The sequence below is a fragment of the Dermacentor silvarum genome, chromosome 8, assembly GCF_013339745.2.
Source record: "Dermacentor silvarum isolate Dsil-2018 chromosome 8, BIME_Dsil_1.4, whole genome shotgun sequence".
NCBI classification, from domain to species: Eukaryota; Metazoa; Arthropoda; class Arachnida; order Ixodida; family Ixodidae; genus Dermacentor; species Dermacentor silvarum.
Genome location: NC_051161.1, coordinates 129058459 through 129086449, shown reverse-complemented (window position 1 = coordinate 129086449; position 27991 = coordinate 129058459). Strand labels below are relative to the sequence as shown.

The 27991-nt window shown below is 46.5% G+C and overlaps 1 protein-coding gene across 1 annotated transcript; it reads right to left on the bottom strand.

Moving 5' to 3' along the window:
- Window positions 1-50: 50 nt before the first annotated feature.
- On the bottom strand, window positions 51-24658 carry LOC125947365 (uncharacterized). The gene is made up of 6 exons (XM_049671934.1): window positions 24393-24658; window positions 17602-17753; window positions 6983-7050; window positions 4346-4429; window positions 2290-2442; window positions 51-153 (listed from the first exon to the last, which is right to left on the bottom strand). Exons 1-5 carry the CDS (start codon window positions 24486-24488, stop codon window positions 2303-2305), a joined length of 540 nt encoding a protein of 179 aa, XP_049527891.1. The 5' UTR covers window positions 24489-24658; the 3' UTR covers window positions 51-153; window positions 2290-2302.
- Window positions 24659-27991: the final 3333 nt, after the last annotated feature.

Here is a 27991-nt window from a genome sequence, read left to right as displayed (position 1 = left end):
ATCATGGAGTCAGACTCACGAAAATGTTTTTTTTTTATTTTTTGACAAACCAGCGTTCTTGACCACCGTGCACTCGTGATCCCAAATTCTCCAGTGCTTCCAAGTTCCCATTCGAACCGTTTACGTACAGCGGGTGAGGCTTTATACACTCCTCTGAAAAGAGTTAATAGAAAAGGAGACAACATAGAGATAATATATTTACCAAAGAACAATGTTGCAGCAGCATTAGCGAAATTTGTATGGTATACAATTGAACTATTGACTCTAAGCATGTACGTAACAGTTCCACGTAACACGAACGAATTTTTTGAAATGCAATGGTACACCTTAAACGAAAGACAACAAACATATCTTGCTCTTAGTCATCTTTAGTTATTCAAACTAATATTTTAGTTCGATTTGTTAGCTAGTTACGTTCATTAGGCGGAAGGTAAATAGCAGTCCTGTGGCACAACTCATGTTTGAAATGTTTAGAGCGTGCTGAGAAATACCCTAAGTTGTTTCTTTGACGTCATCCTTGACCTGGTTTTTGTCTCAGGGCTCATAAACAATCCCCTCAACCACGAAAAATATGACGTAGCGGTCCTCACGTGCCCTCGCACGCCAGCGCTTTCAGCTATGTTTCAAAAGAACGAAGCCTGCACACTCATCGCAATATAAAAATTGAGCGGCAATAGCGTCGAGCGTAGATCAGCAAATTAGTTTTGAAAATTGAAATCCGGCACACTCCTTCATAATAATTAAGAATTAGGTGGACGCTAACAGGTAGCCCGAAAGCCTTGTTTGCTTTTTTTTTCTCTCTCACTTTTTTGTTGGACTAGTCCGCGGGCTTTGTTCTTCCTAAAGATGACTGGAAACGCTGGCATCCAGACGCGCGAAAGAACCGTGACGTCATTTTTCTTTTCATAGTTTGTGAGTTTTTCGAAGAGCACCAAAAATGAGGCACATGAAAGTTAACAAACATCCATTCATTGGGTGTTTCCACAAATGCGTTAACTAATCAGCCTACTATACACCTCTTGAAATGCTTAAAGAAATCTTTAAAATATTCCTAAATGAATCTGCTCCAACTAGGCTGACTCGCGGTTATACTTCTAGAAAGACTCTGAGTAGCATAAGACGACTACAAACATAACACCGTTCGTCCCTTTCGTCTAAGGTGTACCATTCTAATTTTAAAGTTTGGTGTTAAATACGTAGAATACCTGGTATAACGAGACATTGGTAGCGTCTTGCAATTTATCAATTCGCATTACACGGGGATCAAAGCTGATTACGTACAGGCCCGTTCTCAGTTTTCTGTCATTTCAGACTACTGCATTGCTCGATTTTTCACAATGCTGAGGGGCACTTAACGTAAATTTTATTACAGATTATTGCAAAAATGTGGCCTTTCCTATATCCAACAGCTTCGAGGAAAAAAAATGTTCCGCATAAGCCACTCTTAAAAGCCAACTGCAAGAAAACATTGTACCGCGTAAAAACGCCTAGTTTGAGCTAACGCAGTTATAGAGGAGCCTGCGTGAAAAATTTGGCACTTCGAATGCCCAGGGCAAGCGTCACTAAAAGTGAGCGTCGGCGTTCCCGGCGTAACCGAGCGTACGAGCACAGTGAAAGATGAGAGCGAACGCGGCGCGCAGCGAGGTATGAAAAAAGCCGCGATAGCGAGTAGGTACGAGGAGGAAAGCGGGGAGGAGGGTGCAGTGGAGGAACCATGAGGCGAAAAGCGGAGGAGGTTGTGGCGAAAGCGCGAGAACAAAAGCGCACTGCGGCGACCACGGATACGAGATGGCGCCAGAGTAGCGGGCGTCGTCTGGAACCTCTGTCGGCGGCCGTTCCTGCGAATCGCACCCACGCGTCGCCCGCGCGCTGTCTCCTTGCGCTGGATCTCGCGATCTCCTGATTATCGAGGCAGTCGCGCCACACTTCGCCCCGCTTGCAGCGTGCCGCACAAGACCGATTGTCCGCGCCAGCCAATATATCACGAAATGAAACCACGTATTCAGCTGCGCTCAAATTTCGCATTAGGGAGTATCGTAGTCGTTGGTGTACTTCGTTTGATACTGAAAATAAAGAAAGAACACTGCCGTTACCGCTCGCCGGAGGTGAAACGTGACCTAACGCGCTGCTCCTTGGCTTGATCTCCGAGATTTCAAGTACGCACCTGCACAAACTCTGAGGCACACCTGCGCAAACTATGATTGCGACAACGGAAGTGACAGTCCTTCTTGGCTATCGGTCCGCATTGCCGCAGCTGTGATGGTTATAGACAAAATAATAGACACTCACTTTGAAGCTTGCATCACCAGTTGGCGACCTCACTGTCCGCACATAGGTCCTTGGTGTACACAGGTATTCCTACGCCGCAATTTTTTTCGAACTGGTCGAGGCATTCTTGAGGAAGCGAATCTTTGCTGGTTTCTGTTGCCCACAATATGCACCCTGAAACAATACATTAAAAATTGTCTTAGCTTGCCCAGTATATGTGAAGTGCATCTGCACAAAAACTTTCCAGATCGTGACATGGGGTCATTAATGGCGTAGAAACAAAAAGTGACTACGCACACTGGCGAAAACATATAGCGATATGTTCCCCTTCATAATTTGTGCAATCTTACTGATTTCACATGAATTCTGTTAATGTCAATACGACAGTGACAATCATGGCTATGTCGACGTTCGTACATGACCGCTTCCATCTGCAATCAAGATCGGTACAGAGCCTTCATTAACCTTACTTGTGACTGTCTAGCGGCACAGGAATGGGTCGCTGGCTGTTTTGTCGTGACTGTACGGCTAAACGGCAAATGAAACATCCTACATCTTACATCAAGACCCATAACACATCATCCAAGAGTATTTTGTTATCTTTGACCAAATTGTTTGACACTCCATCCTGGCGATCATGCACTCAGTCATACATGTCCATAAGGTAAGTTAGCCAATATTACATTAATTCTAAACGGGGTCTGTCGTGCCTTGAGCGTCTTTTCTATAAATTTGTCTGTCACTTCCACACCGCATTCCGCGCTAAGAGCCAGCTGTTACATTGTGTTGGAATAGGGAACAACAGTGAACCTCTGCTTTTTAGTATAGCCACCTGCTGGACCCTGACGCTCGTTTTATCCGCTATCTTCGCTGGTATTTTTGTTAAATGTGCATTGGTGTCTACAAACTACTCTGTCATGTCAGACTAGGTAATTCTACCAGAGTTCTCGATTACTGGGTGGGAGCCCGTACATGTCACCTGTGCACGTCCACTGCACACAATGTGCGCACGAGCATTGCCTCTAGGGAGAAGTAGAAGAACCCGTACGGTAAGCATGTTCTTATTACTGTGATTTAATAGTATTAAAAATACGAGCATAAACGTTAGGAAAATAGCTGCCACTTCTATGGAAATGCATTCTTTTAACTGCGATTTTATATCCCTCGATTCTGCATTTGCACAGGAATAACATTTTTGCATACTCACTATTTTTATTTCCTTTTTATCTCTAGTATTAATGCATATTCGCATACGCGTACCAGCTATACAATGCCTTCACATTTAAACGGACCCAAATTTTCGCGGAAACGCTATGTTAGGCACGCCAGATCTACTCGCAGAGCCGGTTTGTGCGCTTCGATAGAATTAATTTTCGCCAAGAATTTTTCACCAAGCACACAATAACAAAAACGTTGTGATTATTTCGATGTCATCAGGATAATTGCTTATGTTTAAATCTAATCTTGCCGCTCCAAGTGGCGGCTTGCGGCACCGTGCGTGTATTCGCGGGCTTCTTTTGCGCTCGGCAACGCCCTTCCATGTAGCACGTATTGAGCAACAGAAAGTTGTATCGGGAGTTTTTCATGTTGCTCTACAATTTTCTAATTCACGCATTTCATCTATTTTTAATATTAGAGAAGCTGATTAATTATTAATAAAGACTAATTATATAATTAGGCGGAAGCAAGCATTGCCTTGCTATCCGTCTCCGTGGCATTTGCATATTTTTAAATCTTGGTGCATGATGGTTGGGACGCCCTTTATAGACCTTGTAAATAGAATTCCATATAGACCCTGTATATATATTTAATGACGGCGCTGTGGGATCAATAGTTTAGAGTAGCGCTTCCTCCTTGTGCAACTTTTTTATTTCGCATTGGGTGTGAGTCCTTGCGCATACTATACTATGAATTAGGTTTTGTGCAGGGCACCACAGTAGAAACAGACCGAAATATCAACGCAATAATAAAAGCTGAGAATCAACCGCCGACACTCTTGAAGGACCTAAGATTTGTTAAACACATACCGAAATCTCTCGAGTGAGAAAATAGCCACGTAGTCGTAGTCTATACTCACGAGGTGATTGGTGAGACATATCTATGACGGCGCAGGTCTTGTAGTCGCTATAGTAAAGCTTCCCTACTACTGGTGGGGCGTCATCTGTCAAAATAATAAAAAAGACGTGTGACTCTGTACTTGGTCTAGAAAGAGAGCTTCGTCCACAGCCATAAAATCAGCGCATCATGAAAACTATAATTGCAGATGAATCCCGAGAAATTATATCCTGTAATATAGTGGACTTTGTCGTTACAAAAAACTTTGGAGGACGCTTAAGCTTCGCTTTTAAGAGTGAAACGCAATAGCATTCACAGATCCCTCAATGCTTGTCAGGCTTCCCGGTACTGCAGCTTTCTTTTTTCTCCACCTTCGCCTCTGCGCGCCGTTTCCGTTTTACGCTGCCGAAGAGGCGAGCGCCATCTGGACGGGATTTTCGCAAGTAACATACCCGAGCGCGCCGCTGTTGTTATGGTAGAAATGCTGGAAAAGGGGTTTGTGATTGAGTTTCCCCGTAACAGAATTATGTTTTCTCGTACATTCGAATTACAATCTGACGCTGTCATGTCTGTGCGTTGTATTTAAGTTAAAAAGTTTGATTTTTCGTAAGAGCTACAGAACAAGTTAAGGACCGCACAAAGAACGATGGGGCGAAAAATGTTTGGCCCAACGTTAAGAGACAGGAAGAGAGCGGTGTGGATAAGAGAACAAACGGGGATAGCCGATATTCTAGTTGACATTAAGCGGAAAAAGTGGAGCTGGGCAGGCCATTTAACACGTAGGATGGATAACCGGTGGACCATTAGAGTTACAGAATGGATACCAAGAGAAGGGAAGCGCAGTCGAGGACGGCCGACAACTAGGTGGGGTGATGAAGTTAGGAAATTTGCAGGCGCAAGTTGGAATCAGCTAGCGCAACAGAAGGGTGATTCGACATTACAGGGAGAGGCCTTCGTCCTGCAGTGGACACAAATATAGGCTGATGACGATGATGAGGATGATGCTATTGGCTGGCGCTGGCAATCTGTCTCATGCGGCACGTTGCACACGGAGCGAAGTGTGGCGCGACTGCCTCGCTAATGTTAAAGCCCGTGACAAAAATCACCGCCCCTTCCACTCTGTGAAGATGGTCGAACAGCGAAGCTGTGTTAGTTACACCGATAGTTACGAGGGCTACATGTGCATGTGTTGCACGTGATGTAATTGCGTGAACACAAGTAAACACAGATCCACAAGATGAAGTTATATTGAAACGTTGCGAGGCGAGAAGAGGCAGCGACTTTCGACGCTACTCATTGAGTGCCCAGTTCTCTCGTCGAAACTTGCCGAGCCGCTGCCGGAGGCATCGGCTGCAGTCACGGACACCGCGCGTTCGGTGCGAGCGCGCACGGTCGGCGTCGGCAGCAGCTCTGCGCGTTGTGCATTATCCGAAAGGGCGTGCCGCACAGAAACACCTTCTCTTATCGCCTCTCCTCCTCACGCCCCGCGTGGCGTCTCATTGGTCTCCTCTGCCCTCAGCACGCCTCTCCTCCTCTGCTGGTCCCGTGACATGCGTGACGCTGGACAGACGGCGACGGGTCGACTTCGAACAGCTCCGCTTCCTCTCCTAGCAGCTGCAGGAGCGCCTCTTTGGTGTCCGCAAGGAAACTACGGACACGAGAGCCACGAGCATGGCCGGGCTCGACTGGCACGCGCTCGCTAGCGAAGGAGCTGCGTCTTCGGCACCCATGGTTGCCTCGGTGCGCGTGCTGCGTTGCATCTAGGGAGCTCTAGTTGCATCAAGTAAACAACGCAAAAGCGAGTGGACGTTTAAGATGGTGCTTGCTCGACCTTCTAAAGAACATAGTGTGTCACGTTTGAACACCTGCGATTTCTCTGCGCACGGCTGGGCTCGACTGGCGCGCGCGCTCGCTCGCGCAAGATGAGCCCGGCCGTGCTCCGCGTCGGATGTCCGTTGCCACTGCAGTGGCGCTGCCTTCAGCAGCGTCATAAAGCGCGTCTGCATGCAAATGCACTCGCGTCCGGCACTACGTGCTTGCGGGGATGGTTTCTCCCAGTACAAGCATTTCGCTGCCTTAAATATTCTACGAAGAACTTCCATGACGTGGTGTACCGTTAAAATAGTGAACAAGTGGTAACCGCACCATCGTCAGAAACCTGGCTGTTTAATGCCCCTGAAAAACAAAAGCTGGTTTCGTTTTCAGGGAGGCAGCCCTTACCTTCCTGATAACGAAACCAACTTTTTTTTTTTTCAGGAGCATCATTAAAGCCTATGGCGACACCACGGGCGTCACCTTCGTCGACGCAACTGAATATCAAGACGGGCACCGCTTCGCCGCGGCTACCACAGTAGGCGGCTCGCTCAAACACGCCGCCAGCATCGTAACCCAAAACGCCGAGACGGCCGACGAAGTGGCCATCGCCCTGGCCACCCTTGATCCGGACTGCCACACCATGGTGAGCGATTCCCGCACGGCAATCAGTAATTACATCAAAGGTCGTATTTCAAAACAAGCGCTACACATCCTAAACCAAGCCCCTCACTCACTTGACAAGCAAATCACTCTCGTCTGGTTCCCAGCGCACGCTGGCGACGTACCTCTGCACCTCACCAACCTCAACGAGGTCGCTCACTCTAGAACAAGCAACGTTCCTTACCTGAGCCCTCCATGAACAGGAATGTGTCAGGGCTGTTTCCTTCGGCTGCGTAGAAGGCAATTGTTTTTCTGCAACATATAAGTGGTAGTTGAAAAATAATGATAAATCCAAATGATGAATTTTTCATTGTCGCTATTACCTGCTAATTATTTAAAATATGGCTGCTGCTAACAGAATTTATTGCTGGAGTTTTCGGAGCAAAGCTGCTTACGTAGAGTTTGCAGAAAGAAGGCAACCACAAATGAACGACGTAAACGCGACTAGCGTTCGTGCTGCTCGTCACGTATTGCTGCAGTTGCTTTCATTTCTTCTGCGTCAATCACTACGACCGCAATTTCAGACTTGTCATACCAATTATGAAGATTTGCTTCCTGTTCCAAGGTGACCGAGTGCTTTTTCCACGAGATTAGCCACGTGGCGTCGTAAAAGAGTATTTATGAGGGGGATGGAGCTCGTCATACGTATCCCACCTTTGCAGCCATCTTTGTTTGTGTTTTTATGCAATAGCATTGGCAGTGTTAAAAAAGAGAAACGTGTATTTGTGTGAAGTTCCGGAAGCCGGTCATATGGTACAAATATGTATTTTATATATAGTGCAATGGAGAGTTCATGGACCACCATCAGTTACAATTCACTCCCAGAAGAGGCGGGACGTGGGTCGGGTGATCCCCTGAACATCACTTTGCAATGTGGTGAACGCTGTTTAAATCATGCACCCGGGACCTTACTTCGGTGCTCTTAATGCTATCTAATTGCGCTCGTATGTACCGCCTAATTATTTTTACAGCAAAGCTCTCTATGCCTAGGGTCCCGTGAAATTGTCATGTCAGCGAGCAAAAACTCCGGTCTCCTGGGCCAATCCCTGAGATTGTGCAGAAAGGGTCCAAGCGCAATGATGGCATGTACCCCTGTGGACTCCGGGTGGTGGACTCCTGAACCTGTAACACGCCCTTGGACTACAGTTGTCACACCTGGGACCCAAAGAAGTCCCAGGCACAAGGTTCCCACGCATTTTGGGCCGACCCGCGTCGGTCATGTCTGCGTTCGCGTCGCCCTCTCTTTGTCGACGTTACAAGAGCTGGCATATCTAGTTTCCTTTCCTTCCGCTCTCCCGTGGTGGCGCTGCCGTCGTAACGTCACTAAAGCCCCTTGATGTTAGAAAGTAGCGACACTCTCCCCCGCGCGCGCGCTTTCCTCCTCAATTCTCCACGGATTTCTCCCCCTAACCGGGCCGGCGCGGCGCTGAACCCTCCAGTGGCTCACTGCAGCCGCATTAGAATCAATGCGACCGCTTGTTTATTCGGCCCTTTGAAGCCTTGTATGGGAATTTATCCCTTGTGAAACTGTCATGACGAAAGTACGCTTCCGATAGAACTTCGTGCCATTTTTTTAGGACGCTTCGATAAATACAAGCGGAAGCGCTCCGAAAAAATGAGTACCAAGCAGTGGCTGAGCTGTTTACCTCTACGTCGCCACTTGGGTTGTCCGTAACGCGGAGGTGTATTGGGTGCATACAATATAAGCAGCGTAAAGTATAAACGAGAATTTGGTTCACAATCTTAGCTCTTAAAAGGCTCAGAGAAGGTGACCAAGAACAAGTGTGATAGTTTACTTAAAGTGAATTCGCCAAAATGAGTGGGCCAAAAGCCTTTGTACCAATGCCACTGTGCGAAATACGTGCTGTGTTTGCGAAACAGCCAACATAGAACTTTACACACGCGCCTGTATTCCGTCACTATGAAACGACGAGAAATTACATTCCATCACCTCTGGGAGTAACCTAAGTCTCTGTCTCAAAAAAAAAAGGCTGATTGCTTAGACGGAAACTGCTGAGACTGGCACTTGATAATTAACTTACAGACTTCAAGATGTCAAGTTTATCAGAATTGAGGGAGATTATCAGAAGCGCGTGGCTTGTACTTAATGAGCATGCGCGAATAATACATAATACCAATTACCTACTTATATATTGCGGTTCATGCCTTCGCAACATAAAGTACATAAAGAAAAAAAAATGCTCGCAGTATTGAAACTTTGCAAAGATACAATAAGCACGCAATAAGAGTAAAATAGTTCCTTGGCTTCACAAGTATCAGGCGCAAGGATCACACGCACACACACACACTCGCGCGCACACACATACATGCACACACATACATGCACACACATACACGCACACACACACGCACACAACTACAAAATATGAGTTACAGGCATTAACTCTCAAAATACATACATTTGAAAACTAACGCACGCACGAAAACACAAAAAGCTTTGTCACGGCTCGAAGAGTCAACGAAAATTTCAGCCGACTCACTTAAAAAAAAGTATAAGCACAGTTATCGGTGCTCTGTATTAAACTGAACGAAGAGTCCGGCTATGCGAAGAGCATTAAAATCTTCATGCAACTTCATCCACAAGTATGAGGAAAGCTGCAACATTCACCTCGCAAAGAACGGCGTGCTTGGAAGGGGCGAAATCCCTTCTCCCGATGTTATGAAGCCACTTCTTCCGACTCACGACATTCCGTTCACCTCGGGGGATATAAAATAAGGCTTGCCCTTTCTCTGACCTGCTGCTGCATTGAAACGCGCAGCAGCAAGGCATTTTCACGGAGAACGAATCTCACATTCCTACGAACAGATGGAAAAAATGTGGTTGATCCCTCTTATATAGGAATCGGTATAGAACACGAAAGTGAAACGTGTCTTCACAGAAGTAGTGTAATGTTTATTGCACATTGATATATAATGTCTATTGGTGTTTTGTGGCTAAAGCGCCCTTAGGCGTTGATGCACCCACGCTGACGCCTGGTGGCACGTCTCCTCCATCACGACTACCAACGTCGATGACCATGAGCAACCGTCGTGCATATGGAAGCTGCACTACGCTGCACACGCTAGCACAACGCGAAAGACGAAGCACGTAACTGACACACTAATACAACGCGCAAGACAAAGCACGTAACTGAATCGTCACTGAGTCAAATCAGCGCGTACAGCGCGTCGTAATTGCAGCCTCCGCGATCAACTTCAGAAACATTTTCAGAGCTAATTGCGGAGGCCACGCTCCGCTGTGCTGAGTACGGTGAACGCCACCTAGGTGGCGTTGGTAGTGCTTCTTGATGCCAGCGTCCCTTCGAATGCTGGCATCGAGGCGTCGTAGTGCTGAGACCACCGAAGCGTTCACTGTCGGTGCGCGTAAGGCCGGAATACATGGAGCGAATAACCGGCGTCCGAGCGAAGGACTTCGTCGGGCGGCGAACGTCCGACGGCCGGCGTCAAGAAATTTGCCGTCCGCAGCCGATCTGCCTGTCCAAACATTTTCGTCGGGCGAACGCCGCCGCCGGAAGCGTCTAGCGCGCAGCGGTGGACGACAGCCAATCAGGAGGCACTAGTTCCGGTCGCAATGCATGCTGGTGTTTCGCGCGCGCGCGCCTTTTCGCGTCGTCTGCAATCGCGTTGGTGTTGCCGTGTCTGCATGTCTCTGCACCGATTGAGTAGTTCCTAGTATGATCTCTCAGGAATCGCGTTGTATTTGTACATCCCATATCCGCTGATCTGCGAGGAAACAGACAAGCAGTGCAAGCTCTCTACAACCACCTTCAACAGAAATCTTCTGATCTCAGAGGCCACATGCTGTCGTCATGCCTATCTCCCGACTTCACCGATAGATGGCGCTGGCATCGGATATTTCTTTCGCTAGGCTTAGACGCGTTCGAAACGAGAAGCGATCTCGAAAACTACTCAAGGTTATCCATAATACTCTGTCGTCGAAGCGGCCTGAGACTAAGCGAAAGCCGTTTACGCAGTCATTTGCTTCCAACTAAGTGAATTCTACAAGTACAACGCCAAATTCAGTTCGAAGCGGGCGGCCGGGACCGCCGCCAACACGGCGGCCAACGCGCGGCGGCGTTCGCCGCATGTATTGCAACACAGCAAACATCCTGCGTCGTGTCGCCGCGTCGTTACTCGACGCGTGAAGTTCGTCGAGAAAGTTCGCTCCATGTATCCCGGGCTTTAGTGTCATAATGCAGTACTTCTCTTTTCTGCTCGTAGGCGACGGCACCGCCCCGAGCAAGAGCGCGGGTACACGGAGGAGTGTTAGATATATAAGGCGCGTCTGTGTAGCTCTCTGCAAATGCGTTTGTGGCGCAATGGGTTAAACGCTCGGCGATCTCTCGCCGCGGACCGAGAGGTCGTGGGTTCGATTTCCAAATTTTGCATGTTTGTGGAACTTTTTCTTCTGGTTTCTTTCTGTGTATTATGTTCTATGACGTATTTCCGTGACGGAAATACGTCAGTGAAGTCTTGGTGGACCCAGGCATAAAACACTTTCGTGTTAAAACTTGCGAAACACACGTTCGGAGCGGCAGGGCGACCACCACTTGGACTGCTCATGGCGAGCGGGAGAAATTGAAGGCGCGTGAAAGCAAGTTTCGCGCCGTTTTCGTGACGTCAGGGTCACCTGACGGGGTAGTCTCCAGCGCCGCAGCCATTCATCGTGGCGGATGCGCTGCCTCCGCGAAAGAGGGGGAGAAAAAGAGGAGGTTGACCGCGCCGGCGAGGGCGTTGCGGCGTAGATCAAAGCGTGTCGCTACTTTCTAACATCAAGGGGTTTTAAACGTCACGCTTTGTCTAGTATCCTCCAGCTCCTCGGAGCGGCGGTCCCGGCGTGCACGCAAATGTATATGAACCACCCGAAATGCAAGTTTCCGTTCTTTTGGCGTTTTATGCACGATCTTCATCGATGGTGTTTGCATTCCTACGGCAACGATTGCACTCTCGTTTCTATTCCTGCCGTCGGTCTTCGTACGTGTGTTCAACGCGATCAACGAGTTGTGGAGTTGGTCGCTTTATCACTGGAACGAAACCAATTGGTGAGCTCATCTCGTAGCGAGTCTAAAATAATGGACCAATCTAAGTGCAAAGAATATGTGAAAGCAAGTATGCTGCAAACAGGAAGGCGGGGGAAGTTTGATGAGAGAAATATCCATTTTCCGGGTAAGAATAAACATTTCTTAAATTTCATTGCTCCATTTCTCGCAGATTTAGCGCTTTAATAATGATAATGGTATTATAAACACTAATGATAATGCTAGTGCTATGATGATGAGAATATTATACTTGAGGTTTTTGGTGCAACTGCCGTTTTGACTATGTATGCACGTTGACCGCATAAAGCAATACAATAATAAACGACAATAGTAATTATAATACTAATATTAATCGATATAAAAATAAGAAGAAGGCATCTGGCTTAAATTGTTTATTAGAAGATTTCATTTTGCAACACAGGGCATTTTGTAGTAACGGACTAATGTTTTAGCATGATGAAAGATTTCGAAGCTAATAGTTTGATAAACCTCCAGTACTTCTCTTTCAGTGCTAAAACATTACCGCTAAGGTGTCGCGAGTAAATTGGTAAAGCTGTCATGATAAAGACTGTTATGTTTTATTTATTGGAGAGGTGGAAGAATTAGTACTTCTTTTGCCATACCCATCGACGGACAAGATTTCTCTTATGTCAGGGCACCTAGATTCTTAGGGGACCATGACCTCTCTTGGAGTCCCCAGGTGGCCTACTTAAAAAAGCGCCAGACAGTGATCTCTCACTTGTTCAAATGTTTTGGAGAAAAATCCTGGAGTACTTCAAGACACGTGATGATGCAACTGTAAGGGAGCTGTTTCTAGAATATTTGAGGTACAGCTTGCCAGTGATGACCAATACCTGCAGGACTAAGATCCGTACAATCCAAAGTGCTCTGGCCTAGGCGTTTAGAGTTAGTCTAGGGTTGCCACGATGCCCGTCAACCGCAGACACTATTACATTTGCGCATGACTACCCAGCCACGATTGACATTGTTAGGGAAGCGTTCAGAGCCCACGTCCAGAACTTTGCTCGCGCCCCACTCCATTATCTCACCTCACTGCTAGGCGTCTGACCACGCACTACTCTCAGAGGATAGTGTTTTCTCGTGTGCACCTTCCATCCGATTACAGAGCTGCACCGAGAATTTCTTTTTTTACGTCTTGGTGCTTGTCTCAGCACACTTTCAACTGACAGTACCAGGAGTTCGGACGAACGCACAACACTCTTCACCAGCTCTCAAGCAACAGTTTGTTGCTTTTGCTGTACAACGAATACAACGATCATAGCCATCTGTGCACTGATGGTTCAAACACCGTGTACATGTCTGCATGATTCGTGAATTTTTCTGCAAATAAGACCACCGTAAAGTTCAAAACATGTCACCAGACGATATCGACAGCCGCGGAGCTTGCTCCTCCTCTTCGTAGCGCACTTCACATAATTTGTGAGGAATCAGCTCAAAAATGTGTGATTTAATCACTCCGAGGCAGTTCTAGATTGCTTGCTTTTCGCCATGAGCCGTTCATCTTGCGAACAAGTAGTTCTAGAATACGAGAGCTCTTCATTGCCTTATCCCGCAAGGACATGATGTCACATTTCAGTGGCTCCCAAGCCAATATGACATAATGGGCAACGAATATGCCCATGAAACTGCTCGATCTGCTCATGAAGGTGGTGTGTATGAACTAATCCCACTGTCAAGAATAGATGCAGCGGAGAAACTTTGAGTGCCTGTAGAATGATGCCACACAATCGCTGTGGAACACACCTAGTTTCCCGCGTACACGTCAGCATCGATTTGACCCCCGTGTTCAACTTCGGGCTCCACCTTTGCTGTTCCGATCCGACACAAACAGCACTTTCCCTGCATAACAGTACTTTACGTGTGGCTTGGCGTCGCCTTTAGAAATGTAATTGCTTTCCGTTCTAAAAGGGAAAGTAGTACTGCGTGTGACCATTGCGGCAGCGCGGTAACATCGAAGACGCTCTTTATCGTTGTCCCCAATACAGCGCACACATGCAATAACTCGCGACTGCGTTTGCTCCTCTTGACAACTACCCGCTTTCAGAGCAGACATTCTTGAAACACCTGCCTATACAGTCGTCACAGTATAAGTCAGTTAAGGCACTCTTGAAGTTTTTTGCGTTCGAGTTGCCTGTCACAGAGACTATAGTCCTAACGAACGTTCTCCACGCGCTTTGTTTTTTTGACAGCGGGGTTGTTTAAGCCGGGCGTAAAGGCCGTTTCACATGGCGCGATTGGGGCGAAAAAAAAAATGGTTCTGTCGCGCACGTCGCAGAGCGATTTTCGCTGACAGCTTTCACATGCGTCTTTGACCGCGCGACTTCCGTCACAGCGACGCCCAAGGTTGCTTCCTGTACACAAAGTATCCATGCCGGCATCGTTAAATAAAAACAACATGGAAACTAGTTAAATATTACAATTTCATATTATTTTTTTGAAAATAAAATAGTACACAATTTTTCAGCCTTTAAACGCGTTGAGATTTGCGATCGCTTAGTCCGCAGTTGCGGCGAGTGAAAATGCTGCAGAAACCGCATAAGCGTGCGCCATGGCGGGGTGGGTTTGTTTTGTACACTCTAGTTGTGTTGTTGCGCTACGATTGAAGCCACAACTCTTTTCCTAGAGGAGTATTTGCTTCTCCAAAAGAAGAAGCTACTATTAAGTGTGCAAGTGCCTGGCACAATTTGTAGCAATCAAGACGTTGAAGACTGCGACGATCATGAGAGTACGTGCCGTATGTTGAAGGCAGCGTCAGCTCCCGACCTGGATAGCATGCAGCTTCTCCTTTTAAATGAATTGTGCGAGCTGGAGAAAACAAAAATTAATGATGAAGCTCCTGAGCCACAGGCGCTGGTGGGTACGCTCTGTTAAAACATCATTGAAACTGGTGCGCGACATTGCTCCGCTGAGCTTCCAACACGCCGTAAAACAGGAACGCACCTATTTTGACAGCGCTTGCTGTTACGTCACGTTGCTCCGCCCACATCGCGCCGATCGCTGCGACTCAGCGACGGAAATTCCAACATGTTGGAATCCCGTCGCGGAGAGCCCGAGCCCGCGACGTCGCGGCGGTCGCTGAGCGACGGAATTCGCTCTGTCGCTGTGTGAAAATCGCGCCATGTGAAACGGCCTTAAGTCGTGGGTCGTGTACAGAAAATGTGGGCCGATCCTGGCGGTACTGCAGAAATGGTCCAAGCGCAATGACACATACACCTGTGAACTAGCGAACCTGAAACTGGCTAAGTCTAGCTAAGCATGGTTGGGACTACTTAAGCTTAAGCAGTCATCGATAGACAATCAATATTCAATCGATAATCGATCAATAATTAATTAATTCCGAAAAATGAGGTGAGGACGTGGGAAGCTTAAGATGGAAATAATGGAGGAGTAACAAAGCAAAGGCACGAAAAAATTAGCATAGCTTGCACTGGAGGCGCAATGCTTTAGACACAGCGTGGCTGCTGGGCACCTACCTAGTCCGGTCTTTTGGGCTAGGCTAAGCACTACCAAGTCATCCCCGACATTTTCCGGGATAGGCTAAGCACTACCAATTCATCCCCGACATTTTCCGGGATAGGCTAAGCACTACCAATTCATCCCCGACATTTTCCGGAATATATTGAGTATTGATCGATTATTGATTAGCTATTGATTGGCTATCGATTGGCTATCGCAAGGTATTGGCCTGACTATACAGATCTTGGCAAGTTACAATGTTGTCGCCAATTAGATAGCGAGGTAGCCTTGGCGAATTAGAATATGTAGAAAGTGGCATTGCCTAGCCCAAATGCGTGGCCAATACCTTGCGATAGCCAATCTATAGCCAATCAATAGATAGTCGATAATGGACAAATTATCAATAGATTCCGAAAATGCTGGGGATGACTTGGTAGTGTTTAGTCTAGCCCAAATACGGGGCCAATATCTTGCGATAGCCAATCGATAGCCAATCAATAGCTAATCAATAATCGATCAATACTCAATATATTCCGGAAAATGTCGGGGATGAATTGGTAGTGCTTAGCCTAGCCCGTAAAATGTCGGGGATGATTGGTAGTGCTTAGCCTAGCCCAAAAGACCGGAATAGGTAGGTGCCCAGCAGCTCCGCTGTGTCTAAAGCATTGCGCCTCCAGTGCAAGCTATGCTAATTTTTTCGTGCCTTTGCTTTGTTGCTCCTCCATTACTTCCATCTTTAACTACCCGTTAGTCTTCCTCCAGTGCAGGGTAGCAAACAAGAATCTCTTCGGATTAACCTTGTTGCCTTTTCCTCCCCATTTATTCCTTTCTCTCCACTCAGTCTAACATGCCCAGTGACGTAACTTGATCCAATGATTAGTTTCCAACCCCCTTCCCTCCTCTCAGCAGCCCGATACTCTAGCCAATAGAGCATGGACCCAGTGACTCTAGTTAGCGGGATAACAGTTAGATACATACATAGATATATACAGGAATAGATACCGAAAAGTGTTAAGTGTCGTTCTTGATCAAACAGGAACAGAGAGCAAAAAACACACGTGAGCATAACGTCATCCGTTATGTAGGTAGCCGAGTCATCATGAAAGTGCTCATTTGCCAAAGCAAAATTTTGTTTTACTGAGCACGCATTATTCCTTCTAATTGTTTTGCACTTGCACTTGAGTGTCACACATGCGGTGAATGTTTTTTTTTTTTTTAGAAATGAACTTGTTAATGATTTGTTAACCCAGGACAAAAAAAAGCTTTCTTTATGGCACGGGAAACAATTTCGCGAGCCTTGCGAAACTTCCAGCAAGTAGCCATCATGGCTGCGTACAGCTTACACAATTGCTTATCAAGTACTTATCCTTTTCGCTAGTACACAAATGATACGTTCGATTTGGCGCTGCCGTGGGCCAATGCTAAACTGCAGTTTTCGGCCTTCAGCAAGGTCGGTAAGGCACAAGATGTACGGAGAGGATGCTGGAGATTAACCGCGCTTAAAATAGCGTAAAAGCTGGAAGGAAAGGCAGCTTATCTTTTATTCAGCAATCTATAAAATGGACAAGCCGAATCGTATACCAAGTGCGAACATGATATTCACAAAATGTCAGCATAACATAATCTCCTTCTGCACGATAATTGTTTACATATACATGCATCGTCTCACGCGTACATTGTTTTACTTTATGCCGATGATTGTGTTTTCCTGACTATATAGATCTTGTCAAGTTGCAATGTTGTCGCCAATTAGATAGCGAGGTAGCCTTGACGAATTAGAATATGCAAGAGAAGCGAATGGAAGTGGACAAATTCTAGAATGTGTGATGTTGTATGCAAAAACAGCAAAATTATATAACCTATGGGGTTAGATTTGATGTCTGACGACTGTCCTCACCGCTAGCATTGTGATTTGAGCGTTCCTTCCTTTTCCCACCCGGAAAACTGACACTTCTGGCAGTGCGTCTTTGTTTGCCGTCACTACAACGTGAGAAGATTCCCAATGCCAAATCGCGGCTAGGCAAGACATATTGCGCGATAAACAGACTCATTCAATATACCTCGACAGAAGTCAATAAGATCGTTGGGACGTGTTGCGACATAACTAGTTTTTATATAATGATGTTGAAATACAGCTTGTATCGCGGGTGGACAATATGCAGATTGGTGTTATGCACTTGGCTAATTTGTTCCAGCTAAACGACAAGACTTTTCAAAAAAATTATATGGAAGTTTTTACGTGGTTTATGCGCCTAAAGCAACTTACCTTGGAGTTCCCTTGGGACCCTTCAGCAGCCAAACGTATTCAACCTTCTTGGAGTCCATATCTAACCAGGCTCTTTTTGCCGTCACACATTCAAAAATGGTGTCATTGTCGTTGTCAGTGATCGCAACACCAAATGGAAAGTTTTCGAAGACCTGTAGCAATAAAAAGAAATAGGTCGACATGTTAAATTTTCAAATGATTTGTTGTCTGTGTCGGCAAAATTTATTTACTTCTGATTAAAACTGCTCTCCATCAAGCTCGTACTTCTTTGATTTCGCTTCATAGGCAACGAAACCAGAAGGCTCTGTAAGCTGTTTAGACACCGCCAAACAAGGGGCTCCCTTAGTTCTTAGCTTATGGCTCTTTCCTTCGCAACTACGACCGCCGATCAGAACTCAGAACTGGGTATTTTTGTCCATGCGCCAATTTCATTGGGTTGAAGACTACTGCTGTTGACATTGTCATATTCTGTCATTTCAACTTCAGCTTCGTCATAGCACGAAGACAAAGAAAACCTTTGTCTACAAATGCCCTCACCGGTGTTGGGAAGTTACCACTCCGGAATTGAAATGACTCCGGAATCATTCCACATTTTCGCGACCCCGGAATGGAATCGCGACAACGCTTTGAGGAATGGAATTAAGCGCATCTTGCCCGGAATGGAATGGAAATGGAATTTCTGCTTTTCCCAAAAATAGCGCGCCGCCTACCCACTGTTTTTTGCCAAAATATGCCGAAGAACCAACGAGCCTACGTTCAAACATTAGTAAGTCAGAGCGTCGAATTTAACCATAAAGCAGCATTTTTAAAATGGCTTGGCTGATTACAAGCACGGTACATTTATGAGCAACGCGCCTACTACAATTCTGTCCTTATACACTGAGTTGCTCCGTAGTTTGTCTCGATTCTTCGCGTAACCGCGCTTCTGTGGCGCTGGTATCCGTCGTGCGTAACTACGGCGGCGGCATTCTCCACCCTCCCCCTTACGCCTTGCGATTCCGTTTTACCTCGGCGGCGCCTTCGCCCCGGCCGCCTGCTGTCTCCCCACCCTTCACTTCTTTGTTTTTTACGCGACAGCGTTAAGGGCCCCGTGTCGCAGAAAATCCGGCGTCGGTGTGGATGTCGGCGTCCGTGGCGGAGAAAATCATCCCCAACCACCTCCACCGCATGGCCCTCTGCGTGGTGCAAGGTTTTGCTGAACAAAAATTGAATTTCTCACACTGAAATCCGTCAGCAAAATCTTAAAGTACGACTTAGCCATGACCTACAGACATGGTGGCGTCGGTTTGTAATTTTAATGTACGAGAAAACATAATTCAGTTGCGAGGAAACTCAAACACAAACCCTTTTTCCGCCATTTCCACCATACCAACATCGGCGCGCTCGGGTAGGGTATTTGCGAAAATGCTATCCAGATGGCGCTCGCATCCTCGGCCGGTTTAAAGTTAAAGGAAACATCAACAAATCAGCCGTACAGATAAGCAAGAGACGATTAGAGTACTGGTAGAAAAAAACAGGGAAAAGATGGATACGACCTGACCTTTAATATCATAGGTAGCCCTACAAGGTAAAATTTTGAAAATAAAAAAGAATAATGAGAGGTATACGAAAATGCTAGATAAAGAACATGTATAGTATACCTGATTAAATCAAGCAGGCTAGGTTTGTCGCAGCCCCGTTAAAAAAATCTCACAGTTTCGCCCTAAGGGCGAAGCAATGAATGCGATAGCAACACAGCAATGTCATACGAAGTAAGGTGAGCGGCTTTGGTAGCAATATGAATTGTAGTAAACATGAGCTGATTAAGTAAGCAGGTGTGCTGCGGCGTAAGTAGACCGACATGAAGAGAGACTCGATGACCACGAGAAGGCACGTGTGAAACGGTGGTGTTGATGAGAAGCGCTTCCCATGGCAGCGCGTGCGAAGGGTCACACCTGTAGCGCTGCACTGCCGATCCGGGCAGCATTGCATGTGTAGCGTGCGTTGGAAAATGTGGCCCGACTATTACTAACTGAATGAACAAGCGTAGTGTGAGCGCGCACAAACAAACACGAATAGATCACACTGAATGACTGCAGACAACGACTGTCAAAACGCTGGCAGCAAGCATACGCCGCAGCAACGGGCGAAGGTACGTGCGGTCTATCGCTTCAACGGAAACTGAGCGGCGAATGCACGGCGCATAAAGGTCAGAGCCATGTGGAGATAAGCGACGGTGCGAGCGAGCGACGAGCGCGGTTGTTGGCAGAGGAGAAGTGCGCCCCCCCCCCCCCCCCCGCTCCCTCCGGCGCTGGCTTCCCGCTTCCTTGCTTTCGCGTGGGAGATTTAGTGCGTTCGCTCTCCGTGATAGCGCGCGTCCCCGCACGCTTCCGCTCGGGCATACTGCGCGCGGCGCAGATTTTATCTATAGGGAACCTCACGGCGACGGTGACGACGACGGCGACGGCAACGGCAACGGCGACGCCAACGGCAGAAATCCGGTTGAAGTGTCCATATAATTGCTATCGCAATGAAAAATGTCACAGTTTCGCCCTAAGGGCGAAGCAATGAATGCGATAGCAACACAGCAATGTCATACGAAGTAAGGTGAGCGGCTTTGGTAGCAATATGAATTGTAGTAAACATGAGCTGATTAAGTAAGCAGGTGTGCGGCGGCGTAAGTAGACCGACATGAGAGACTCGATGACCACGAGAAGGCGCGTGTGAAACGGTGGTGTTGATGAGAAGCGCTTACCGTGGGCAGCGCGTGCGAAGGGACACACCTGTAGTGCTGCACTGCCGATCTGGGCAGCATTGCATGTGTAGCGTGCGTTGTAAAATGTAGCCCGACTATTACTAACTGAATGAACAAGCGTGGTGTGAGCGCGCACAAACAAACACGAATAGATCACACTGAATGACTGCAGCCAACGACTGTCAGAACGCTGGCACGCCGTGCAGCGGGCGAAGGTACGTGCGGTCTATCGCTTCAACGGAAACTGAGCGGCGAATGCACGGCGCATAAAGGTCAGAGCCGTGTGGAGATAAGAGACTGTGCGGGCGAGCGAACGACGAGCGCGGCTGTTGGCAGACTAAAAGTGCGCCCCCTCCCCTCCCCCCCCCCGCGCTCCCTCCGGCGCTGGCTTCGCGCTTCCTTGCTTGCGCGTGGGTGATTGAGTGCGTTCGCTCTCCGTGATAGCGCGCGTCCCCGCACGCTTCCTCTCGGGCATACGGCGCGCGGCGAAGATTTTATCTATAGGGAACCTCACGGCGACGGCGACGACGACGGCGACGGCGACGGCAGAAATCCGGTTGAAGTGTCCATATAATTGCTATCGCAATAAAAGGGGATGCCAATAAATCTTCATCATCATCATCATCATCATCGGTGAAATTACGATTTCGCCTGCCTACAGCATTTTGGACACGCGCGCGCGTCGGGGCAATAGCAAACATTTTATACAATTATAAAGAAAAGGTGCTAGGGCGTTCACATTTTAATATAACACGACTTATATTGCCTCTGGAAAAAACGGCCTCCCAGCAATGCATTTCTGTTTAAAAGTGAAGCCGACTTTAAGGGGATCGGAATAAGCTTGGTCTTTGTAAGTTGGCTTTCCCATGTTCTATGTTGCAGTGAAGCCCACTGAAAGAAAAATGCGATGCGAACGGCACCCAATAACATTGTCGCGTTCCAATCTTAACGGCAAAGCGTAAGCGTCCTCCAATTTTCGCTTTCGTCGCCGTCGGCGACTCGGGCGCATATTCGAAAAAGCGCATCTCTAAGTTGTGATGCATATTGACGCTGGCGCGATCCTTGTGTTCACTGCAAGCTTTCGCGTACCAGCTTGAGCACCGTCTCACATCGTACTCGTTTGACATGCGTGAGCGGTTACGAGCAGTGCGGCCCAGTGTTCCGTATTTGATGCAAAGGCACGACAAGGTGCTCGAGGGGCGCACTGTTCCAACTAATACCAGCAGATTTTGAGGGTTCTGTTCCCCTATAACGAAATCTTAGTTTCCTTCATATTCACGACCACTCCAGACGCGTGCCAAAACTGCTTAGTAAATATAAGGTGTTCTTGAAAACCACTTTTGCCAGCATAAAAATGCACTATGTCGTCATTTAAGCATTAACACATTTAAGCTTAAACAACACTGAAACATCACAAGCCGTTAAAACATGCTGATGATGCAAATACTATAGGCGGCGGGAGAACTGCCCCTATGGGAATTTGTAGCGTGGTTGTACTGCACGAGATGTGTCACCAAGCTACTATCCCTCGACCTTGGTAACGTGTTTGGCGTATTTTTGCATTTCTTAACGCGTCTAAATGACATCAGCTTTATGGTGCGTTCATCAGTAACTCGATAACACTATCAATATGCCTTTCGTACGTTAAGGAATTACAGGAATGGAATTCAACTGTCCGCCCATTCTCGGAGTGGGAATGGGCTAAGTTTTTTCATTCCGAGGAATTGAAAGGAATGGAATTGCGGCAAATTCCAATTCTCGGGAATGGAATTGGAATAGAATGGGGGCGCCCATTCCGCAACACTAGCCCGCACATTCCTCGCGTCAAAACAAGCTAAGCCCCATCAATCCGGCAATAAGTCCGGAATTTTGATATAGACAGTGGTTCCACTAAGTGCATGTTTGCCCTGCGAAATATAAAAGGTAATCGCATTATAGTACCGGTACTGTAGTCTTATATGGTAGCCTCTCAGGTACTTCTAATGCACAAGTACGTGCTAACCGAACATCGTATGGCAATTTACCGCTTCATAACAGAGGTGGAGCAGGTACATGGAATGTACACGCAAGGCGGGAAATACAAACGCTGGCAAAACGTGGCAATGTAGCAAAATAAGTATTCACAACATAACTTCCCTATCGTGCACCACCGCTAGAATTTGAACTCACGATACTGCAACAATCTGTATGTGGGAGCCTAGGCGTAGAAATCGTGGCACTATCACTCAGCCATTTACCCAAGGTGTCGCGCTACATGCAGACTCTATGAGCGGCGGCATCAGCTTATCTATTCGTAAAACACAACAGGCAATATTGCAACCGACGAAAATTATGTTGCGACCAGCACACAAAGACTGTTCTTGAGATAATGTTGCATTGTGGTGTACGTCTTTTTTGTCGTCATTATAGTAAATGAAGTGTCGATGTCACAGACGAGGCATACATGACAATGATGAAGATGGAACCCGAAAGCGTAGCAAATACTGACCATTGAGGATACGCGAGAATTAGGAAGATTGGCTGGAAATCAATAGAAAGCTTTAGCGTGCCCGGTTTTCCAGTATACGCAACGGCACTTACCTAATACCGGACGCTCATAGCGACATTTTGTGACTCTTCGCCTTACTACACTGCCCTTAAGAAATGCTTTTCTCTTCCTTGAGAGTTCTCGCGAAAAAAAAAAGCATTTTGAAAAGCAACTTTTTCAAGATTAAGCCACCGCCGAGAAATTACGCCGCCAGGGAAGTAGAATACACTTGGGTACTGCAATAATAGTTCTGTGTTTGTCTGGCTATGCTGTGCGTTTACAGGTACTGCCACCAACCCGCCCGCTCACGTGAACGTCTCCGGTAACCCGGTAATCCGCAAACGGTAAGAAACTTGCATACCAGCTAATGCCCTCTGATGTTGAAAGTATCCACGGAGTCGCTGCCGATAGTAATGTCGCATACTGGCACTTGCTTCTGTTCTAACTGTCAGTTTAGCCGCCTCAGAAAAAATTCGCACTTACGTGATGTTAGACTTTAGAAGGATCGAAATGGAGGCAAGTACAATCACATTCTTTTTTAAATCAAAACGTCATGAGAAAGCACATGGGAAGAAGGCTGACAATTGCGATGGTCCGTGTTTCTTGGGCTTCGAAATGTATCTATTTTCTGGGCGTTGGTTATAAAGTTGACGCTTGTTTTTTTTTTTGCAGTTTGCTCTAAACAATTTATCAGTTATTCAGGTTGGTAAATACAGTGGACGTGTGACAAACGTAGAGATTATTCGTACAAGCGCAGCGTTGTTGCAGTGTGCACATCCATTCTTTTCCGTGAGTCTTGCAAGATTTAGATCTACTCTAGGCACCGTCAGGCTAAGAGAACTACCCTCGCATTCGTATTTTAAACCTTATTGCTCTGGAGAGTGAAGTATAGCTGATGGTCACTGCTTGATAACGACTCGTAATTTACGAACATGTATTTCGACGCTCGCGCTCGTCTGAAGGCTTATACTCGTTAGCACCGATCATGAATAATATATATTGGGCAATCTTTAATAAAAGCGTGAAACTACAATAAATACAAGCTTTTGTTGTAAGCATTTCTTGTGCGTTCGAAATAATTTCGTATCAAATAAGCGAGGCCGCATTTTGCTATATTAGTACTTGGAGAATTTGATAAAAAAACTTTTGAGCCGGCAATTACGAGTGGTATATCTAAGCATTTGATAAAGTGGTTTCCAAAATAACCTGTAAATGCTCTGGATAACTTCTTTGATTGTTTGGGAGGAGAGATTTCGTTCTCCACACTTATTGCGCCTAACAAAGCTCACGAACATTTCCTTTAGTGCGTGCCTGGCACTATACATGACGCAAGCACGCGACAATACCTCATGCAAGCAAATAAAGGACCGCGTACATTAGATGCTTTAAAGTGAACTTAATGCCCCTTCCATGTCATTGCTTCCAGCTACTACAGCCACAAGTCAAAGCTACAATGCACTTTGTGAACGCCATTTAAAGGCTTAGTTCTACGCAGAGTGACAATTATATGCTGTTGAAATAGTTACGCACCTTGAAACTATCGAGTACATCATTGTTTTCCTGAGATGCCACGAGCGAGAACACCTGGAAGGCGACGACTACGACGAGAAAGCAGGCACGATACATAATGCGCAAGTAGACTAGCACTCCTCAAGCCACCGTGAATCGATCAGTTCGCTTTATATTCGTTTCCTAAACGACTGGAGAACACACTGTGATCGCTGGAGAGGAGCGTGTCACCAGACGGTTGCACACGTGCTGGGTATGACTCAAGCACAATTACTGAAATTCAGTAAATGAACCTATTTTCCTGTCTGTTCTGAAAACAAAAAAAAAGAGTTGAGGCAACATGAAGTGACAAGCTGCGGTAAAAATACGAGTTTTGTCTGAGCTATGTCAGTGATATTCGTTTAAGTAGAACACGCAGGAAAAACAACTCGGGTCTTTGAATTATGGCTCATGTGGCTACACATTCAACCTGAGCAGCCGAGCCAAGTAACGAAATCAATTTCAAATGTCGGTGAACCCACTGTGGTACATTATCGGCACATGTAATCTGATGGCGGGATGGCTCAGCACAAGTAGGTATTACCCGATTTATATTTAGCTTTGCTATAATACATTTTCAGCGCAGTTGTGTGGAAATGACATCTGGAACTACTTCGTAGCAGCAGCTGCGGCATTTAGTAATAGAGACGACGCTCTCATAATTACCTACGCAACAAGCTACAGCCGCTGATTGTTTTTGAGCGAACAAGCAGATGCTGCTTGTCGAGGGGCATGCCTGTATCGCTATGTACATCGTGATTATCCGTCGTTGCGGCTTTACCAAAGCAGCATTTACAAATTTGCATATAAAGCTAGAATGTGCGTGCTATAATTATTTAGCTGCTGCCTGTAGCGACCAGTATTAGTATCTGCCATGGCCAGGGTCGCGGGCACTTTGTTGAACGTAGGCTTACGATTGCGACAGTGTGAAAAAAGTAGTACACGTTCCCTCAAGAGTGAATGAATGAACGAATAAACGTTATTGTACGAAGAGTAGTTGGTGTGGTTATTCTCGGGTGGAGCCCTCTTGTAGAGCCCCACTGGCCGCGGCGGCTCGCCGGGCCAGGTCCACGATCGCCAGTTGGCTTCCCAGTGCCAGCTCGGGAAGCCGTGCCTCCAAAGACCACGTTGTGAGTGTCTGAGATGAGCTCACCAGCCTGGATACTGCCTCGGCTGGGCGTTCAGTACACTGGTATGTAATGTGTGGCTTTGTGGTTGTTGCTCTGGAACCATTGCGTGCAACCTTGATATGTGCGGGTAAGTGTTGGTTTGAAGTCCCTCAAGAGAATGACCGCAAAACGAAGGGATCGCAATCTTCTATGCTGTCACAAATTGTAGTCGCCGTACGAGACTGAGCGTCAAATAGCTATTTGGAGCCGTGCTCCCACCGCTTTCTAGCATCGGCCCAAGAAAAACGATACCCTAGATTGTACGGTGAAGCACACACAAGGAAACACACATGCAGGCCATGATGTACCATTGAGCTCCTTTTGATGAAAAGGCGGAAAGGAAAGAGTACTCTTAGGATTACAAGGTCGCAGCGCTGTCACAGCTGAAGAAACATTTATTGCGGCTGAACCACACGCATTCAATAGGAAAGCACACCCACAACCACACAGACGCGCACACGCACAAAATAATATACATGGAACGTGCCAACATCTCGCGCAGGAGAACTAGTAATGGCGTCGATGATAAACGCCGCCTAAATTCACCCCTCATTTATGCACAGTTTAGATAAGATATCTTTTTTTCATCAAAGCAATCGAATACTGACGTCACAATTATGTTCACCTGATTTGGTAATGGAAAATTCATTCCATGAAATTGTACAGAACTCTCCCAGGACAGGCAGTAAAAGCGTAATTAGGTGCATGCGCCTCTTTACAGGCACCCCAGGTGTTTTATTTATTTTTTGCAATATACACTAAAGTACCTGCCAGTCAGTCCAAGATACACTTTGTCACAAGACAACGTAATGAGATTTATAACATGTGTCACTGATGACACAAAGGTAATTGTGTGTTCCAAAGGCACTCACCATTCGCCGACCCCTGATGAACTACGTATCTTATATGAAGAGCAAAACAAATATTGGCTTCAGCAGAAATAAAATATCATTCGTAACGTTTGTTTCGCATTACAGTTGTTTGTCCTGTAGAGAAGTGTACTTCGGACAGACTGGCACATTTATGTTGGAACAGACACGTGGTTTCGGAGAAATAATAATATGTACTCTTAACTAGGCCTGTACTGCATGTACATGAGGCATTCTCTATACATTTTAAGGAATGAATATTTCGCTCGAAAATGAGCGTTATGTAACTCGTCGGAATATAGGATTATGGGGACTTTCCAAATTAATGCGTCAGGGGACCAGCTTATGAGCCATCCATTTATTACACAAAGGGAAACAGGTTTCATCACTAAGCTTTTTGGGACTGCGTTGGAAATGCTACTCGAGTGTATCATGGGTGCCTTTCTTTGTTGATGCCCATGCGAGGTGCCAGTACGTGCCATGTGCATTGTCACTGTGTCTCTGTATATGCATCTTTGCATTCTATCTTACATGAAGGCTCTTGCTTGCGCACATATAAATGTTTCTGCAATCTAATGGCACTGGCTTGCTGTATTCGCCTATAGTATTCATTTGTTACTCCTTTTTGAAAGCAATCCGCTTCGACTTGTCAACTTTGCAGTCGTCCTATGTATTGAGAACTACAGCCGTCCATGTGTGCCGCTGCAATAACCAGCGAATTACGACTCTATTTCAGTGTTTGAGTAAACCTGGCTATCTTTTAGGTTCGAAAAATTTATTCACATATTGCTTGTGTTGTCTGTTTGCTTGTATGCATTTGGGCACTCAGACAATGTTAATCTCGTTTCACTTAAGCTTCAATAGGTCGAACATATTTTCAAGAGCTTTTCACTTACTAAGTCAAACCTATGCGGAACCAACATCTTTTGAGTGTCGGCTCTCACGCTCGAGCTTCTTGCCAATGGTATAAATATCACTCCTAACTATGCTTCAGTTAAGTTCACCGAAGTAAGCGGAAGACCCTGTTTTCGTTCCTCATAAGCTCAGCCTATCATGTAAAACAATTTCGCAAACATATTCCACTTAGTAGTCCCTGCGTGGAAAGGGATTTAGAATGTAGCACGTGACATATGATTAAGAGCAAATATAGCGCCATGACGTCCAAACGTCCACTGGGTGAGGACAGTCATTGAAAACTACAGTGAACCAAGAAGCACTAAAGCAGCCCTTCAAAATCTAGAAAAAAAAACAACTCAATGATTGCTAAACCTCTGAGGGTGGATGGCTACGTCTGACATCTAAATTATGGGGGGTTCTACGTGCAAAAATTTGAAGGACGATTAAGCTTCGACTTTTAGGGTGGAACGCGATGGCATTCAAAGATCCTTGACTGCTTCTCATGCTTCCCGGCAACTACAGCTTATGTAACAGTAATGTTTACCGGGAAACGCTGGCGGCGAACGCTGTGCACAAAGGCGAGCATTCTAGTAGGAATGCTGCTTCTTGCACGGGCCGATCGCGGAGGTAGTGCACAGCCGCGCCA

Bases quoted from the DNA above. Each gene is read 5' to 3' on its own strand.
- LOC125947365 (XM_049671934.1), bottom strand. From the start codon at position 24,488: ATGTATCGTGCCTGCTTTCTCGTCGTAGTCGTCGCCTTCCAGGTGTTC. The intron at 17,754-24,392 runs GTGCGTAACTAT...TTATTGCTACAG, and splicing joins ATGTACTCGATAGTTTCAAG to GTCTTCGAAAACTTTCCATT. The intron at 2,443-4,345 runs GTGAGTATAGAC...GTATTGTTTCAG, and splicing joins TATGTCTCACCAATCACCTC to GGTGCATATTGTGGGCAACA.